Source organism: Notothenia rossii, assembly GCF_949606895.1.
Source record: "Notothenia rossii genome assembly, chromosome: 9".
NCBI lineage: Eukaryota > Metazoa > Chordata > Actinopteri > Perciformes > Nototheniidae > Notothenia > Notothenia rossii.
This window is the reverse complement of record NC_136907.1, coordinates 53,870,803-53,889,606: the sequence shown is the minus strand read 5'-3', so window position 1 is coordinate 53,889,606 and position 18,804 is coordinate 53,870,803. Positions and strand designations below refer to the sequence as shown.

The window sequence follows — 18,804 nt, the reverse complement described above, 5'->3', positions numbered from 1 at the left end:
CTGCATTCCATATGAAAAAAAAAGTTTCGTAAAAGATAAAATCATACTTTATTCAGCAGTGCTTGCTTTACTCTTTGAAATTCATCACATGAATGCATTGTAATAAATGGTTCGGCTGCATTAAATATATTACACATCTGTCGTAGTTCTTTATTTTTATTTATCTCCAGAGATCGGGCTCAGAATAGACCGGAAACTATTCTTTTACCGTTCAGTTTGAATTTCACAATAAAGTTAGTAGTAATATTTTGTTTTGATATTATTGTTTTTTATTAACTACTAGACCGCTGGGTCATGTTAAGACCATCTTTTCTGTGTTGCTGTGGGTTTTTTCCATCGCTTTTGTGTTACAAATATCAAAACAATAACTAAATATATCCGTCGTAAACTAAACCAGAAACAGCAGTATATTTTATTTTGTTAACACTGTAAACTTGACAGCTTTTTAACCCAAACCACCTACTGGTTAAAGCACGTTATTACACGTTTAGAGTAATGCAATGCAGGTAGATTGTGTTGCTTTTTAATGCTTTTTAATGACTGTTTAAAATGCCTTTTTCCTAATGTCTTTTATTATTATTAACTACTTGTTACTTGTTGCTAGGGACGCTGCTATCGATCTTGTGTTTCGCAACATGTTCTCTATCTATGGCACGTCTCTACTGGGAGTTGTAGTTTTAAAAGACGTTTTCGTATTTCCCATAATAAGAAGTTGCCAGTATACTGTGTACATCCCTGGAGGTTTAGGGGATAGGAAACACTCAAATTTAAAACATATAATTAATAAATGGGTGAAAATTGCTTGTGCCCATAATGAGCAGCATTAATATATATACCCACATGCCAGCTAAGGTCAGAAGAGCTTTATTTAACAGCTGGTCTTATGTTTGTGACCCCTCCTGTTGTTAATTGATAACATTACATTACATTACATTAATTGATAAGCCTAAAACATGCACTTATCAAGGTTCAGAGGCACATTTTGCAAATATGGCAGTAGCCATCGATCATCTTAAGATAAGATATACTTTATTGATCCCAAGTTGGAAACATTTGCGTTACATCAGCATGTGTAACAGTTGTAACTTGTAAATATGCAGTGGTGTTTATTTGTAAATCATTTAGTATAATCACACAAATTCTGTGTTTTATATTGAATAATTCTGTGTTCTTGATTGTTCAATACCTGACAAGGCCGGAGATGAAATATCTATATACATCCTATAAGAGTATAATACATATGTATAATATCAGTTAAAATAAGTGCTTCAACATAGTTAACATTGCTGGAGGTATGCACAAATATTGATAGATGTCTTGTAATGCACTATTGAGGAACCTGCGACCCAAGTTTTTCATTCATTGCATAACTACACCGTTTGTGTATATGATATGTCAATAAACCTTAGAAAATCTTGAAATCTTGAAAGGGATGTTCAAAATAGTCATTATATACAGTCTTTAATTAACTATTAGTTGAGAATAACGAGTAATGAATATACTTTATAGGGATCCTATTAATATCTAATAATACAAATAATGAAATTCAATAACATGCTTTAACCACCAGGTGTCCCTTTCTATCAGCTGTGCACATTTATGGTGTAAATACAGCCTATCTACCAATTGGATCAAATATAAAAGTCAGCCGAATTAGTGTTGATCCTGCAAAGAGACTTATTGTGTGAAAAGAAATGTAAGATGTTTTTTAATTGCTGATATATTTATGATCCACGTCACGTTTTCAGTGTTGGCGGCAGTTCCTCATGTTTGTCTAGAAGTCTTCTCATCAGGGCTCTATAAATAGAGAACTATGGCAGATATGTAATATTTAATGCAGCCGAACCGTGTATTACAATGCCGTTATGTGATGACTTTCAAAGAGAAAAGCAAGCACACTCGGAATAAAGTATTATTATTATTTTTTTAAATGTTTTCGGTCTATTTGTTAATGACGATGTGATGTGAGATGTGAGACTGGAATTGCACAGGGGAAAATAACGTATCTTTAGATGCGGATTTTGTTAAACTAATACGTTTGCGCTGTGGACCAACACTATACATTGACGGGGAAGGGGGTAGCAATAAAGATAACACCATTAAACAGTTACACAACATAACAGAAATAATATCGATAGCAGCGTCCCTAGCAACCACCTTGGTAACAATGAAAACGTTCTATGGACGCAATTTCCTGAAGTAATCTTCGTAATAACTAGCAAACTAAAGATCATGTACATCCACTGCACACATAATCTGAAATAACAACTCATATTTCTCGCATCAAATTACATCAAAACGCATTTTAATGGCCAAACTAACTTTAAAATAGACATTTTCCACCGAGAATACCGAGAATAAAACGAAGTTCCGCCATGTTTTTTTTTTCTGCAGAGAGAAATTTGAAGATCAAGTGAGAAGGACGCCAGCCATTGGAATGAATGGTGAAAAAAAACAGGGTTTGTCAAACATTCTGGGTAGTGTAGTGTCTTCTGCCATCCTTTACTCCGAAAAAATATTTGTTTCTCCGAATCAAAGGGGAAAAATACAAAAGCATTGCACACAATTTAAACCAATCAATGTTGTGTAATTAACAAGGATAATCTGGTGTTTTTTAGTCGATGAGTAGTGCAGATATCACTGTAAAATCAATCGACAGTAAGGGGAATACTTACTTCCGGGTGTACAATTCTCCGTTATCCAATGGGAATGGACGCTCACATTGCCTTTGAGGGCAGCCGACACAAACGAATGCCGTGCTTCCATGAGCGTCAAATCCCGCCGCAGATGGGAATACATTGCAATCAGTTGAAAGCTATTTGCGTCCCTTTATGAAGCTGAAGGAGCCTAGGAGCGTCACAACTGCACGCCACCGGACCCTGACCAAACGTCGCTCCTGGACGATTATGGAGTGAGAGTGTGTTGCATAAGCAGTGTCATCTTAAAATGATTCTCAAATACAGATGCAGCTTTTTTTTCTTTTTCTGGATGAACTCTGGCTAAATCTTGCTTTAAAGCTCCTCTAAAAAGTTATATAGCTAAACTCATAGTATTTACTAAAATAAGACTACAAATAATACATTTGTGCAGTGAACTGTAGCTGTAACCATTAAAATATTTCTCAAAGACACAATTTGAATGTAAAACCATAATATATGACTTTAGTTTCCAAATTTGCAACAGTTTTTGTCAGAGAAGCTGCCATTTGCTCTCCGTTGACATACAGTACAGTAAACCACCATGTATTCACACAAGATTAACAAAAGGTGATTCAGTGTAAATGTACCCATAATGCAGTGCATTCACCTCACACTTCATGTTCTCCACTGTTCATTGTGGATGGGACCCTTCCACAGCAGCTGTTCCTTGTATCTGCACAGCATTTTTAGTCTTCAACTCGCCTCAACTCACAGTTTCCATAGTAACGGGCTGGGAGGAATTGAAGACTGAAAATGACATACAGGACATTCAGTGTCCCTTTTTTCTCATGCTGTCATGAGGTCGATGATGTGTGGGCTACAAACCGTCCCTGTGAGGTCAGTTTGCGAAGGGGCAGGTGGCGTGAGTAGGAAGGAGTGTGAGACGGAACAGACAGGTGTGCAATTGACTCTTGGACCTCAACATGACGGAGCAAAATCTGGAATTGGTTGTAGTTATGCGATTTTTTCCAACTTTAGAATAAAATAACTCCCTGCAGTGAATCAGTGAGGAAAGTTTAAAAGTCAAAGCAAACACGTTGGAGTCTGTGATCAGATTAACTCTCCAATATACAGTACCAAATGTAATTTTCTGTACAGTACATAAAATCCCTCCGACTGACTCGGAGAATACTTTATAAAAGTTTACACAGCACTTCAACAGAACAAAACGAGGCGATGAAGATTGCATTGAGGAGACAAGTTTTATCAGTGCACCGCACTGGGATTTCTACTGTTATTTTTCTCACCATGATGAAAAGTGCTTCAGAACGGAACAAAGCATCTTAATCTTTGTTTTGCTCGGTACAACGAGTTTTACTTCAGAGAGGAACTCATCAAAGTCTAGTTATAGTCACATGCAGTTACCTTGTGTTTTTGACTGGTATTAATCATTTCATAATTGATCTCGACTTCAAATGTTGAAGCTCATATTAATCTAATGACCTTTTTTCTATACCTTTTCCAGGAGTTCGAAGTTGAGCGGCAGATAAAAAGTACAAGACACCAGGTACAAACCAAAAAAATAATTGACATCTAATGAATGCATAAGCTTATGTTCTTGTGGTTGTACAGTATGTTAGAAAGCATGCATCAAATAAGAAAATATATTATTATTAAAATCCCAAAAGTTTCGCAGAGAGATTTTCATCGCAAACCCCCCAACCCAGCCCGAAACACCTCCATTGGACTCCTTTGTTTACTTCTGTAACATCATCATATCATTATGTAACCCTCTCGCTTGTAGTGGACGTCTCTAAGCGGTTGACCAATCAAAACAGAGCCGGCCAGCTAACCAATCAGAGCAGACTGGGATCTGGTTTCAGACAGAGGATGAAAAGAGGTTCTGCAGCACAGGCAGTATGAGAAAAATAAAGAGCTTTTTGGACATTAAAGCATGGAGACATGTCCCAGTAGAGGCAGAAAATAAAAATATCAACCTGAAAATGAGCATAATACGGCGCTTTTAATACTCAAGGTACAAACAAAAAATGGTGAACGTCCTAATGAATGCATAGTTGATCACATTCTCACTCCCAACTCGTCCCATATTGACGTTATGTCAGGATCCCTTGGCGTTGGTTTCAAGTGCACTGGGGGGACCTTTAGCGTCGAAAATCAACTATCAGGGAGTCCCATAGACTTGCATAGAGCTTCCTGGACGTCGGTAATAGACGAGTTGAGATCGTGGAGAAATGCTATCAGCCAACCCACTCTCACACCGTTTATCAACCTTTTTCTTACTCAATATCAAGCCAAACATAATATGGCCGGATTATGTTCACATTCCACTTCATCACTCTCGAGAAGTTAAACCCAAAATCAAATGTTCGAGTAACCACTGCTTACATGGGCGCGGGAAGGGGGGTGCTGAGGGCGCTGCAGCACCCCCTAGCGGCAGGCAGGGGGTGCGGAGCTCCCCTGTCTGAATTATTATTTGACGGTTATTGCTGCTCCCGCTGTGCATAATCTGTGTAATATGTAGCCAATAAATTCCACATTGTTGGTAACATAATATTTTGGCCTGCCCCGAATGTTTTTTCTGTAGCCCCGGACAATTCTACCTCAATAATATAATACATTAACCGTGCTTTACGTGAACCTCATCAAGACACTAGAAAGGACGGCAGGACTGTAATTTCCCGTGTTCAGTGAATGCAACAGAGGCAAGACACCAGACCAATCAGAGAGTTGCATGGAAATAAAACTGTTTTTGTGTCATTCAAGCTCGCGGCTCTGTGTGTGTGCGGAAATAGCGCATTTAGTGTGTGTGAGAAAGGGGGAGAGAGAGAGGGACCGGTGCCAGCAGCAGGGACCGTGTTGTTAGCATCTGGTTAGCTAGCTGCACTAACGGACATACGGAGCTGTTTGTTCCACAACAAGCTGGAGGAGAGCTCTCCTCTCAGAGGCTCAGGTGAGCTAAAGGACTCTCTGAGTGTTTAGATAGTTAACTTTAGTCTAAGTTATCTCAGTGGGTCTCAAACGGTTTGGTTAAAAATTATTCAAAAGATTATTTCCGCGGCACACCTTCATATGATCATTATAGTTATAAAAAAAATAAGAGAATAAAGGAAAAACAGTTATAAAATACTATATGGCAGTAAAACAAGAATACAGTTTGAAAGGGGAGTGATTTGTAAAATATCCATAAAGAAAAAGAACATCTGCTTACAGTTGTGTTTCATCTGGGTGTTGAGAGATGTATCCATAGATCTCTTAATGTTGCTCTCAAAGTGCACCAGATTGATGCTTTTAACTTCAATATTTAAAAAATATCTTCCCGGGGGAGCATCCCCCCGGACCCCCCTAGAGGAGGTGAGGTCCGCTCCCCACTCGTAAAAAATAGCACTTTACCCCTGCCTATATGCCGTGAGCTGATTATCGAGCCTTCATTGTAACAGTCGCGGGTTTACTGTGTGTTTGCGTGTGGGGAGTTTTTTTGTGCGTGCTCTATAGTGCCCGTAATAGTGTTCACTGGAGTCCAGCACCTCAGCACCCCCACTCAAAATACCTTCCCGCGCCTCTGACTGCTTATGTTTTATATGTTACTCAACAGTACTGGAGACTGCAATGCTGCATTCAGGTCATACAATCTGTCGGCAGGGAGAATTTTTGGTGTAAACTCCCCGTTGGGAATAACACGTAGAACCTGCGGACATGTTTGCAGCTGCTGTTATCACACCTGGGCTGTATAAACACAAACAGGAGCCCCATATTATCTGAGGCCAGCAAGTCATTATAGAAAAAATTGCTGCAGTGAATGTGTTTGCTTTAATATTCATAAATGATTGTGGATATTGCTGTTCTACTAATGAATGCATGCTTGACAATAAAGCAAAACCAACTTGGAGAAAACACAATGGAAAGATAATGAGGAACTGTATAAACAAAAGGGTCAGATTAACCCCTTAGGGCAGGTGTCTGCAACCTTTTTGACCAAAAGAGCCATTTTGCTCCTTTTTCCCAAACATTTTTTTGTCTGGAGCCGCAAAACATATTTCATAGCTTGATAGCTAATAAAGTTGTATTTATTGTTATATCAGACAAAAACTACAGTTTTTTTGCATTTATTAGGCTATTTATTACATTATATAAAACTGTTAACCTCTAATAAGAAACAAAGAACTCCTATAAGGAGGATTAAAAAATAATACACAGGCCTACTTTAAAATAAATTAAACACAGCACTTGGGGAGTCCTCTGCACATTTGAAGGAAAACAAATATTATTAAAATGGGCCCACTTTGAAATACATAAAACATAGCTGCACCCTAAAAATAGTTAAAGGTAGGGTAGGTAAGAATGGAGAAACCAGCTCGAGTGCGCTAGAATTTGAAAATACACAACCGGAAAAAATATGCCTCTTCCTTCAGACTTCCTCACAGAGCCCCTCCTCCAACACACACGAACGCGCACATGACCAATGAGGCCACGAGATAAATGTGTTCACAGATGGAAGGCTGACAGGCTGACAGGCAGGTAGGCCATCCAGTTATTTTAGCCGGGCCGGCTCAGATGACTGGTCGTGCTTTTTACAGCGCTACAGCTTCCAGAGATTAATTTTTGTATGTATTTATTGTCAAAGCATTTAATATATTCATTGCTATCAGGATGTTAAGAGCATTCCATTGAATATAACAAAAAGTGTTTTCTGAAATAAATTACATACCCCATTGAATTATGACTGAAGATCGTCAGCTGTCTTCCTCTCCGTGTTGTTCCCGTTGTTTCTCGATACGTAAAGGCTGCAATGCAGCACCTTTGACAACTTCTCTCTACATATCAAACATACCGGTAAACCAGCATCATTTGCTGTGAAAGCATATAACTGTCCAAACAGAATTAAATCCTGTGTTCCTCCGGTACTTTTCTTTGATTTATCCATAGTTCGCTCATCGAGCCGGGGGTCAGATTATTCACCCGCAGGAAAAGGCGCTCGCGCGGGACCGTAGCAGGATGTGACGCATATTTTAGTTGACCTAATTAAAACCGTTTTGTTTTTTTATTTATGTGTCACAGTATCACCTCAAAATACAAGATACGAAACATTTTCAACCATGCAACAAAATATAAATAGTCCTACAAACACTTTTATTTTATTTCCTTCTTATTTTTGTCTAAACTCAAGGGAGCCAGAGCAGAGGGCTTAAAGGGCCGCATGCGGCCCGTGGGCCGCGGGTTGCCGACCCCTGCCTTAGGGGGACCCAGGGGCCTCTCCATTACTCACATTTTCCGCATGAGTTAGTATATAACGATTTGTCATGGGAATTGTTGTCTTTTTTATTGTCTATAAATGCACCTTGAACGCAACCAGAAAGGGTAGTAGAGTAAGGGTCATGTGGTGCATGCTGTATTCCCCAAACAATTTAGAGGTAATCAGATTATCAGAAACTCATAAACAGTGAACCTGAAGCTTTCAGTTCCCCAGATGATTTGTATTGACCTTAAACGTTGCTCGTAACCATTAAACCAAAAAGTGAGCTTTTTTCCGCAGCATGTTTGTTATTGGTGACTTGTAATGGCCTGAAGAGGTAAAAGTATCCATAGTGGGCAACAATGGCCAACAATGGAGCTAAAACATTTAAAGAAATTGTTTTATCATTTCACTTTTTTTCATGCTTGGTTTACAATTAGTTAAACTGGGCTGTTTCAATATGTAGTGTTTTCAATATAAAATAAAATGTCCCTTCGTTTAATTCTTTTTGTCATATAAAATATGTAACATTTTCAGCGAATCAGGTCTTTTACAGCTGCAGAATTATCCTTATTACCTAGGATGTGAAGAGCTAGAACTTTTAATCTGGGTAGGGAGAAGCTTTTGTTGGGACTGTCGTCAGTGAGGTTTACGGCAATGATGGCCACCCATCAGATTAGTTTCAAAACACGGTTTGTCGGTATGAATATATTACAGTGTCATGAAATTTGTAATTATACAAACAAGTTAATAATATGATTACATTGTTTACTAGAGCCCTAAGTTCTATCCTCTTCATTTGGCCCTCAGAGTGTATCAGATGCATTTAACTTTAAATAAAAAATATCTTCTTCCAACCCCCAAAAGGATATGAGGAAGACTGGGAAAAACTGTAAATTATGATTCTTGATTTTATACGTTTGTGCCATTTTCTACTCCAAACTGAAGGTAATAGAGCTTTTAGGTGTTGAAAGCTCTATTATATGCAATGAAAAATGTTCGGTCATACCGCCACGGTTCACTGTCCCTATACTGCATGCACTCACACTTTAACTCAAACTAGAATTTCATGATTTTATGTAACATAAATATATATTTCATCGAGCTATGTCCTTCAGATCTACTGTTGGTATTTCAGCCTTGGTAAACAATACAAACATGTGATACATGAGCTATTTAAGCTAGAATGTATCTATAAATCAATACATTTATGTAGAAAATGTGTTTTGAAAGACAAACCGCTTGTGTATAAAGCTCTACAGTGAAGCAAGTGTTTTAAACACAATTAATCATAATGATAGAAAACTCCAGGAAATCAAGGCCTAGTTAAAAGTGACTGGAGTTATCCATCAAACAAAACCTGCCCTCAAAGCGTATCCTTTTGGGGCCAAACTGCATCGGTACTCCTCCTGGCGATGTGTCTCATTAAATCTGATTCTAGACCTTTGCTAGAAAAAAACTGATTTTGAGTTACAAGAATCTCAACCACTGTTCTGGACTCTTACGTAGTGTCTTGACTGAACGTCAAATTGCTCAATAAAAAGGCTCGGACGGAGTAACTCAACAGAAAGATGTCTCCATCAGTCTACGGATCAAATTAAATAACACAAACATGCCAGAGTTGCACAATAAATGTGATACCACTTTAAAGGTCTACTGTTATTAATTATTTGCATACAGAGGCGTTGGGTCCCCCAGACCTTAATCTATTATTTAGTATCTATGTACATCTAGTTTATAATCAATGTGGTTCTCAACCAGTGGCATAACACAAGGAATGATTGATGAAACAAGTCTGGTGTTTAGGTTCCATTCCCAACTCCCGACGACATTTTGGCTTTCATCCAGTTTAGTTTAGTTTTTATTAGGATCCCCATTAGCACTAGCATGAGCATTGGCTATTCTTCCTGGGGTCCTCACCCACACAAAACATACATAATACAAACCAGAACGGAACAACTCATCATTTCATGAAAAGTGCATGGTAAGGAAGTGAAAGCAAAAACAAAACAGAAAAAAATAGTCATCACATTTTAGCCATCAAGTCAAAACCTAAACAAAATTGTACCAACAATATAATTTACATGATAATACTAATTACTAATTACTAATTGACCCACAAGTACAGTTCAAATTTAATTTGTAGTTCTCAGATATTGTTTTAGCAAATGTTTGAAATGTATGTTTGAGTTGTCTTGAATGATATGGACCGGTAACGAATTCCAGCTGACCATTGCTCTGTATAGTACTGTTTTCTGTCTGATATTTGATCTTGATTTGGGTAAAATGAACCTTTTTTCTATTGCATGTCTGGTTTGATAGTTATGTGTAGAGTACTGTGCTATGAACTTTTGTGACAATATATGTGGTAAGTGTGTCACTGTAATATTCTTTACACAATTTAACAGAGAATAAATGGACCTCTGTCTAACACTCATCCATTTCAGTGTCTCCAGCATTTCGGTCACTCTGGTTCTGTAGGAGCACTGCAGAACACATCGTGCTGCCTTATTCTGTGCTACTTGTAGTTTATTTAAATCGTTTTCTGAAGCACTAGACCAAACAACAAAACAGTAATCAAGCTGTGATAGCACAAAGCATCCAAGACTTGTCTCCTGACATCTATTGGCAAATATTTTACAATTCTTTTAACGAGTGACACACCCCTTCCCATTTTACACACAACATTATCAATTTGTTTAGACCAAGACAGTGTTTGATCTAGAGTTATCCCTAACAACTTAGTTTCCTTGACTTGTTTAATGTCAATATGGTTTAAATGTAACTGCAATTTAGGTTCACATTTTAACTGATGATTTGACCCAATTATTAAAGATTTAGTTTTTCCTGCATTAAGTACCAACTTATTATTTATTACCCACTCTGAAATCATTTGTAGATCCTTATTTATACAGTGACTCAGCTCCCTTGTAGATGAACCTGCTCCATATATTGTCGAGTCATCTGCATACATTACAATTTTGGATTCCTGTAAGACCAATGGTAGATCATTTGTGAAAATAGAAAATAAAAGTGGTCCCAAACAACTCCCCTGAGGAACTCCACAACTGACTTTCTTAATAGTTGACAGACTTCCATTGAAAAAAACAGTTTGACATCGATTGGTCAAATAACTTTCTATCCACCTCAGTGCATTCAGATGAAAACCATATTGCTCTAGCTTGTTCAACAACAATGGATGATCGATGACATCAAAGGCAGAACTAAAATCAAGTAAAGTCTTCAGTGGCACCAGTCTTCAGTGGCACTTTTTAGTCCGGACACAAAGCTATGTAGTTTAGAAGCTAACAACCTTACAAGTTTGTCTCTATGATTTAACTCATTATAGTGTTACAGTCTTATGAAAAGACGAGTTAGTTAGCATCTTAGCTTAGCATATGCGGGAAAAGCTAGTTGGCTCCGTTGAGCTCATCTACGCGTAACATTTTATTTGTTTAATAGGCGCAAAAGCAGAAATGTACAAATAATTCTGTTTTGCATGTTTTTTTGTGCCGAAGTATTTCGTGAAGTAGCTTCCTGGAAACTGCTTCTTGCTAAGCTAACAGGCCGCTAACTTTAGCTTTCTTCAAGAGATATGAGAGTGATCTTGTCCTCTAACTATACCAGAAATTAAATAAGTAAATTGTCTTGATGTTAAGAATACATCCTTGAAATGCTTGATTGGAAGCAGAGTTATTATTTGTATCAGATAAAGGGAACGCAACACTTCAGAGGCAAAAAAAACATGTTGAGTAGTTATTTGCCCATGTTAGTGATAAGCCCAATGTGACATTTATTAAGAGAGTCAGGTGACACTTATTTTTTCCAGGAAGTTTTGCCTCCAACTAAGTTGTAGCGCAAGTAAACATAACAACAGTCCTGGGCTTCTTATGAAAGCTCAAAATAGGAGCTCTTATTTATAAACACTTCATCTCCAAGTGACTTATCATATTGTCTGTGGGCATGGGAAAAGGCTAATTCAAACTAACTTTGAGACAATAATCACCACTTCAGAGGATATATTGCTTCATGACATTGCAAATTCCCCCTCTGATTTAACAAAAGTAACGGGAATTGGTTAAAATCAAATGAAAGTCTTGGATAAGGTAATTAAAGACTTTATTAGATGTGTCCAATATGTTCTGAGATGCAACAAAAAACAAACAGGAGGACCCATCCCTTTCTTCTTGAAAAGTTGATGTCATTAGCTGCCTTGTGATGCTGATTGATAGCCTTTTTCCTCAAATAGCCAGATTCAAATGTGGGAAACCAACTTCTTATTCCTCATTCCTAAAAACAGGTTCAGGATTTAGATTATTCAGTAGAAAAGGCACTGCCATAACAGATAGGAATATAAAACAATGACTCATTACCGTTTTATCAAACCAACGTGAAAACAAGATGTCTGGCCTCAGTAGGTAGGATGACCTCCGCCTGCTGCTACGTGACAGTGAAAGATAAAAAGCACTGACATCAGCCCCCCTCCCCCCCACCCTCTCACCTGTTTATTCATGAAGACATAGATGACCGGGTTGATGACGGTGCTCGTCTTGGCCAGGATGGATGGGATGATGCTCGCTACGGGAGTGACCATGCCCGGCGACCCGAAGGTGGCCAGCAGGGCCATGATGCCGTACGGCAGCCAGCACAAAAGGTAGCAGACCACCATAACAACCACCATGAACAGCACGCGCTGCTCACGCTTCCTTCTTACCAATGCGTTGATCCCGCTCACCTGGAGAACGTGAGGGAGAGAGAGGATGAGAAATTAGAATTCATTGAGCTAGCGATGACACAATGTGTTCTGACTTACAGGTTTTTCGCCACGAGGAGTCCAGGAAATAAAATGCATGAGTGGAGGTCAGGCGAGTTGAAGGGAGGCATTGAAAGTTGTATAAAGACGCAGAGAGCAAACAGGGAAACTCATACTGTGCATCAAAAATAATGACTCTAAGCCTTGCGGGAATGCAGCAGAAGAAAAAAAACGCCAACTCGTACATCCCTGCTCATTGGATCTGAAAAATATATATTAGGTACTGCACAAAATATACACATTGTTTTCCAAATTGTCTTTTGCATACGTTGGTCACAATGCAAAGTATGGCAAAATGCACTATGAGAACGCAGATGGTGCACTTACAAAATACTTTGTCCAGGAACGATGATCAACATTTTGTCTGAACACGGTCAAAATGTACGCACTGCAAAAGTGTTCACAGTGCATGACAGTGTACTATGGGAAATATCCAAATTGAGATACAGCAACTGTTTTGTCCTCAGAAATTAAGGGGGAATAGTAAGCATCTAGCCATAATTCCCTTCAGTTATATAATACTCAACAATTAAAAGTAATCGATTTTAGAAAATACATGTCAGGATTAATACTTTACTCTCTACGTTTTCTGAAATGTGAGTACAGCTAGTCACCTTTACCCTCAACAAAGTTAAACATCCCCTCCACCCGTCTCTCTCGTGTGATGGCTATATGTCAGCAGCTGTCACTCAACTTCATTGCCATGGAGGCACACAAATCGACAGGGAGCCACCTTTTCCTGCTGAGGCAGGTGTTCCTTTTTCTTTTTTTGGTAGGGAGGTGAAGTGAAGTGCAGAAAGTTGGCTAAGGCAGAAAGGCTGGTACATAAATTTAAAGCAAAATGCAATTAAATGTTGCAATTAAAATAAAAGCAGCATATTAAAAAGGATTTTGCATTGCTCCACACAGATCCAATGTAAACTTTCTCACAAAAGTACTTGAAACCAGCAACAATGTCAAATTACCATCCCGTTTTTATTGTTTTTCCACCCATTTAAGACAAACTAGCAAACATTTAATTACGTCATGGATCAAAACAGCATTCATTCACATTTTCTCTCTCTTTTTTTTTTGTATACATTTAAATGAAAAACACCTTTTTTTCATGTAGCATCATGCAATGAAACTGAGGTTACCTACTGTAACCCCAGCTTCTATGAGTAAATGGCGCAGCCCTCTAAGGCTATCGCTATTGGGTAATCCCCCTGCGCCCCCACGCAGCACTGAAACACTTGTAGTCCACGCCCACCCGCAAGGTGGGCCCCACCCTCGGGCCTCCTTCCAGTATAAATAGGAAGGTGGCCCGGCAATCTGCTCCCATACAACATAACTTTTCTTCAGCTATTCGTAGAGCCAGTGGGGCCCTGCACTTAGAGGGCTGCGCCATTTACTCATAGAAGCTGGGGTTACAGTAGGTAACCTCAGTTCTATTTCGTATATGGCTTCGCCCTCTAAGGCTATCGCTATTGGGTTAAGGGGGAAGCATGATGTAGTCTGCGCCCCACTGGGTCCGCCCGGCACTAGAAGCACAGACATACCTGCTCAATAACACCCCCCTGCCTGATGTGCCATGCGTAATGGCTCATCACCGTACCTGGAACATAGCAAAACATGCCTATCTTCCCGACGGGGTGAAGGCTGGGAACAATACATACCGGCCGCTGTGAGAAAGTAGAGACGAAAGTCCCACCTCGTCCTGCGATCGTAGTGGGGGAACAGCAGCTCTCTGCGTGCAGACAGGCAGGAGAGCGCACAGCTGGATCCCTGACGTCACTCACTCTGACCAGGCACTCCGTACAAAGTGTGTTAGAGGAAAAAGGAACATCCCTCCTATAAGAGGGGAAATGGGCCGCTCTCCGCGTGCCAAAAGGCAGGAGAGAGGCGCACAGCTGGCTCCCTGATGTCACTCACCCCGACAGGACACCCAGTACAGGGTGTGTCAGAGAGGAATGGGAGACATCCCTCAAATAAAAATGAATAAATGAACAGGGGGAAGACCAAGATGCAGCCGTGCAAATATCTTCCACTGACATTCCTCCGTGCAAAGCCGTGGAGGAGGAAATGTCTCTGGTGGAGTGCGCCTTGATGTTCTCCGGGGGCTCCACCCCAGAGGAGACATATGCCTGTGACACAGCCTCACACAGCCAGTGTGACAGCCGTTGTGCAGACAGAGGTTGCCCGATCGAGCTCTCTCTATAGTGCACGAACAGGCGCTGAGAACGGCGCCAGGCCGCCGTGCGCGCCACATAGCAGGACAGCGCGCGCACCGGACAGAGGAGATTTAGAAAAATAGCGGGGGTAAAAACCGCGCAAGACACTGTTCCTGGGATGACAGGAGTGTTTCTTGTATCCCATGGAACTGCTGGGGGGAGAGGCTTCTCTGTGAAGTGCCATAATGGTCTTCATGGTGACGAGCCACGCCATCGCCGCCGCTGCCCGTGAGGCAAAAGGGCTGCGAGGGAGTTTCCACACGCGGAGCCAGGTAATATCCGAACGGGAGACGATTGTCTGGTCTGATATTCCCTGAATGGAAAACGTAGGAATTTCCTGTGTTTCGGGATGATGGGTACGTGGAAGTATGCATCCTTCAGGTGGAAGTGAACCAGTCGTCCTGGTGAAAACATTCCAGCACCTGTTGATCGTCAGCATGTGGAATACTGACAGATCCAGGATGTCTCATTCCCCCAGTCTTTTTCGGGATTAGAAAAATAACGGGAGTGAAAACCCCTGATTTTCCTCCCTTTGAGGAACCCTGGAAATATCCTCTTTCAACAGGAGTTCCAGCAGCTCGGATTGGAGCGCAAGACATAGCTTCTGGGAGGACAGGAGTGTTTCCTGTATCCCATTGAACTGTGGGGGTGGGGGAGAGGCGAACTGCAGGACGTATCCTCTGCTGATCAGCCTGCTCATCCATCTGTCCATCAGACACACGCGCTGCCACTCTGAGAAACACTCTAAGAGCGGGCGCACATGCTCGAGATGTTCTGTGGTCGTCATGGCAACGAGCCACGCCAGGGAGTCTCCACACGCTGCGTTTTACTCCGGCTCTCATCATGAGGCGTGTCCACGCTCAGGGGATGAATGGAGGTGTGTGCAGTGCTGTCCACCCGAGGCGTTATAACAGCGCTCATGGGTTTATTATGACCGTGTGTAGGAGGCGTATCTCGGACAGAGGAATGCCGCGAGCTCTGCAGGTTATTAACCGAGGTTAAAACCGGCAGGCTTCTGCAGCGAGCCCTGCTGTCTACTTAATCAACAGATTAGTGGCAGCCGGCTTAATTAGCGAGCTCTGCAGGTTATTAACCGATAGGTTAAAACCAGCAGGCTTCTTGCAGCGACCTGGCGCCGTGGCGCTGCGGGCGCTACCGCTGGGGGCACTCAGCCTGGAATACTGCTCATTCCCCCGTTCTGGCTTCTCTGTGATGCCATTGCCCTCGCCGCCACTGTGAGGTGAAAGGGCTGCGAGGAAACCTCCACACGCTGCGTTTCACTCCGGCTGTCATCATGAGGCGTGGTACACGCTCAGGGGATGAGTGGAGGTGTGTGCAGTGCTGTCCACATGAGGCGTTATACCGGCGCTCATGGGTTATGACCGTGTGTAGGAGGCGTATCTCGGACAGAGGAATGCCGCGAGCTCTGCCGGTTTATTAACCGATAGGTTAAAACCAGCAGGCTTCTGCAGGGAGCCCTGCTGCCTACTTAATCAACGGATTAGTGGCAGCCGGCTTAATTACCGGCTCCGCTTCCTTGGAGGCTCTCGCGGAGCCGACCAGGAGCGGGGGAGCCTCACTCCCATTTGACTCGCCGCCGGGAGACCCTGTCTCCGGGATGGCGGGGGATCGGAGACGTGGGACGGAGCCCCTGCAGCCGCCGGGGCGGTTGCTGTGGGTGTCTCTCCGCTTGCGGCCTCCTGTGGCCGGCGTGGACGCCGCGGCTGCTGCGGGCGTTGGTGCCGCTGTGGCAGCTCAGCCGACTGGAGCCAGCTGTACATGCTGGCGAATGCCGTCCACCTGTTCCGCGGCCGTCTTCATGAACTGGGGTCCGAACAGCCCGTCCGGGCTGATTGGAGCGTCCAGTAGCACTTTTCTGGCCGTCTCCGTAACAGACGCCGCCGCGCTGTGGTGACGAAGAGGGGGAAAACATGTTCGGCCGCCAAGCTGGCACCCTGCTCCGACTCTGTCTCCTCCGTCCGGGGGAGAGGAGGGAGGGGAGAACCGAACGGTGAACCGTGGAGGGAGGCGGGGCAGGAGTTGCTTCGGACTCCTGCCCGGCACTCTGCCCCAGGGACACGCGGCCCCGTCCGCGGGCTCGTAAGCCTGGACGGACCAATCGTCCTCCTCGGCCACAGCAGCAAGAGTGTCCGCTCTCCGCTTCCTGTCGCCCGAGGGGAGACGAGCGCAGTGCATGCTACCTGCTGGTTTAGAGCCGCGTACGCGTGCTCTGACCCCCGGCAGGATTCGCATACTGCTTTTATCTCTGCAGGTCATAACTCATTATGAACCCAGAGCCACATGAGGGACAACCACGGACGCAGTTGTTGCTCATGATGATTCTCAATTGCTGTGCTTCAGTAACTGTGCTGGTTTGCTGAAAAAAAGAGGGAGCAGATTGCCGGGCCACCTTCCTATTTATACTGGAAGGAGGCCCGAGGGTGGGGCCCACCTTGCGGGTGGGCGTGGACTACAAGTGTTTCAGTGCTGCGCGGGGGCGCAGGGGGATTACCCAATAGCGATAGCCTTAGAGGGCGAAGCCATATACGAAATAGAACAACAAACTGCCAGAGGACAAGTTATTATCATCACTCCTGTGACAGCTAATCATGAGAACATTTTTGGAATACTCTATCTCCCCTGAGGTGACACCTTAATGAAAGATTCAGATTTGACATAGATTTGCAAAAGCTCCTCTAAAAGCCTTTATTTCCATTTCAGCACATGCTACATATACGTGCATGCTATAGTGGGTAAACAAAACAAAAAAGGCTCTCCTGCAACTCTCTGTTCACATTAAACGCACTCCTGTGCTGTCACTCACATTGCAGCATTTGCATGAATATACACATTAATAAAGCAGTCAGCTATCAACACACGGGCACAGTGTTTGCCTTACTGCCACAATATGACGGGGGCAAATAAATGCTTTTCCATTGTGGATAATCAAGCAATAGCAGTGATTGACAGACACTTTGTATTTAGCTTATTCACCCGCAGGAGGCTTCCACAATTATTTTATGTCTTTAACAATGGCTCCTTGATTAGAGACGGAGGTACTGTATATAGAAGCACACCTTTAATTTGTAGCCAACAGAAGTCCATGTTGCTTGCTGAAATGAAAAATTAGAGATTTTATCTTGATAAAGATGAATATAACATCAGATTGTTAATTCCTTCAAGCATGGCTCAGGTTTGCTGCTTATCTTTCTTGGACATAAAATAGATTTATGTTCATTTTAAATCTTCACTTCTAGTGTTTATGATGAGGATGTGTTTCTAGTAAGAACCAAACCAAGTGCAAGACAGAGTTGCTAACGTTAGCCTAAACTCTGTTAAAGCTAGCATCTAGGAACAGTTTCCACATATTGAGGAATTACTATATGATGGATGTGCTATCTTAGAAAAGGCAATTTAACCCGTTAAAAGAATGTCGTATAAAATGCTTAAAATAGCACATCCATTTACCAACAACATTACTACACAAGTCATCAAAGACGCCTTGCCACTTGCCATTTGACAAACTTGTAGTCTTTTTCTCTCTTTTTTTGTGTCATATTATATTTGGTGAAGTTTTAAGAATTTTTCCTTTTTAGCAAAGGTCACCTCCAATTCGGCTAAGCAAAGTTCTTGCTCTTGTTTCACTCTGTACACTTTCTCGCTTTGTCAACTCTAAAAAAAAATAGGTTGCTAATAGCTTCAATCTTTGCTCTGATGAAATAAATGGTGGCAGAGATCACAGACAAATTGATCAAATGTGAAGTAACAGATGAATGATTGCAATTAAAGGCTGGGTAGCTGTTGAAAGGGAACTAGCTTATTAATGTCCTTCCACAGAAAATGTATCATATGCTAAACATCAGTAACTAAAAGCTGTGTTGAGTCCATGTG

General features: G+C 41.9%; 1 protein-coding gene and 1 long non-coding RNA gene across 2 annotated transcripts in view; one reads left to right on the top strand and one right to left on the bottom strand.

Moving 5' to 3' along the window:
• LOC307018306 (vertebrate ancient opsin-like) overlaps positions 1–18,804 on the bottom strand; it is a 112,102-nt gene that overhangs the window by 17,015 nt on the left and 76,283 nt on the right. Inside the window, exon 3 of the mRNA XM_079648498.1 lies at positions 12,392–12,625. Coding sequence (XP_079504624.1) covers positions 12,392–12,625 — 234 coding nt within the window. The remainder of the gene's footprint in view (positions 1–12,391; positions 12,626–18,804) is intronic.
• Positions 5,431–18,804, top strand: part of LOC307018310 — a 55,212-nt gene continuing 41,838 nt past the window's right edge. The window contains exons 1-2 of the long non-coding RNA XR_013802409.1: positions 5,431–5,610; positions 12,408–12,544. This is a non-coding gene — a long non-coding RNA (uncharacterized lncRNA). The remainder of the gene's footprint in view (positions 5,611–12,407; positions 12,545–18,804) is intronic.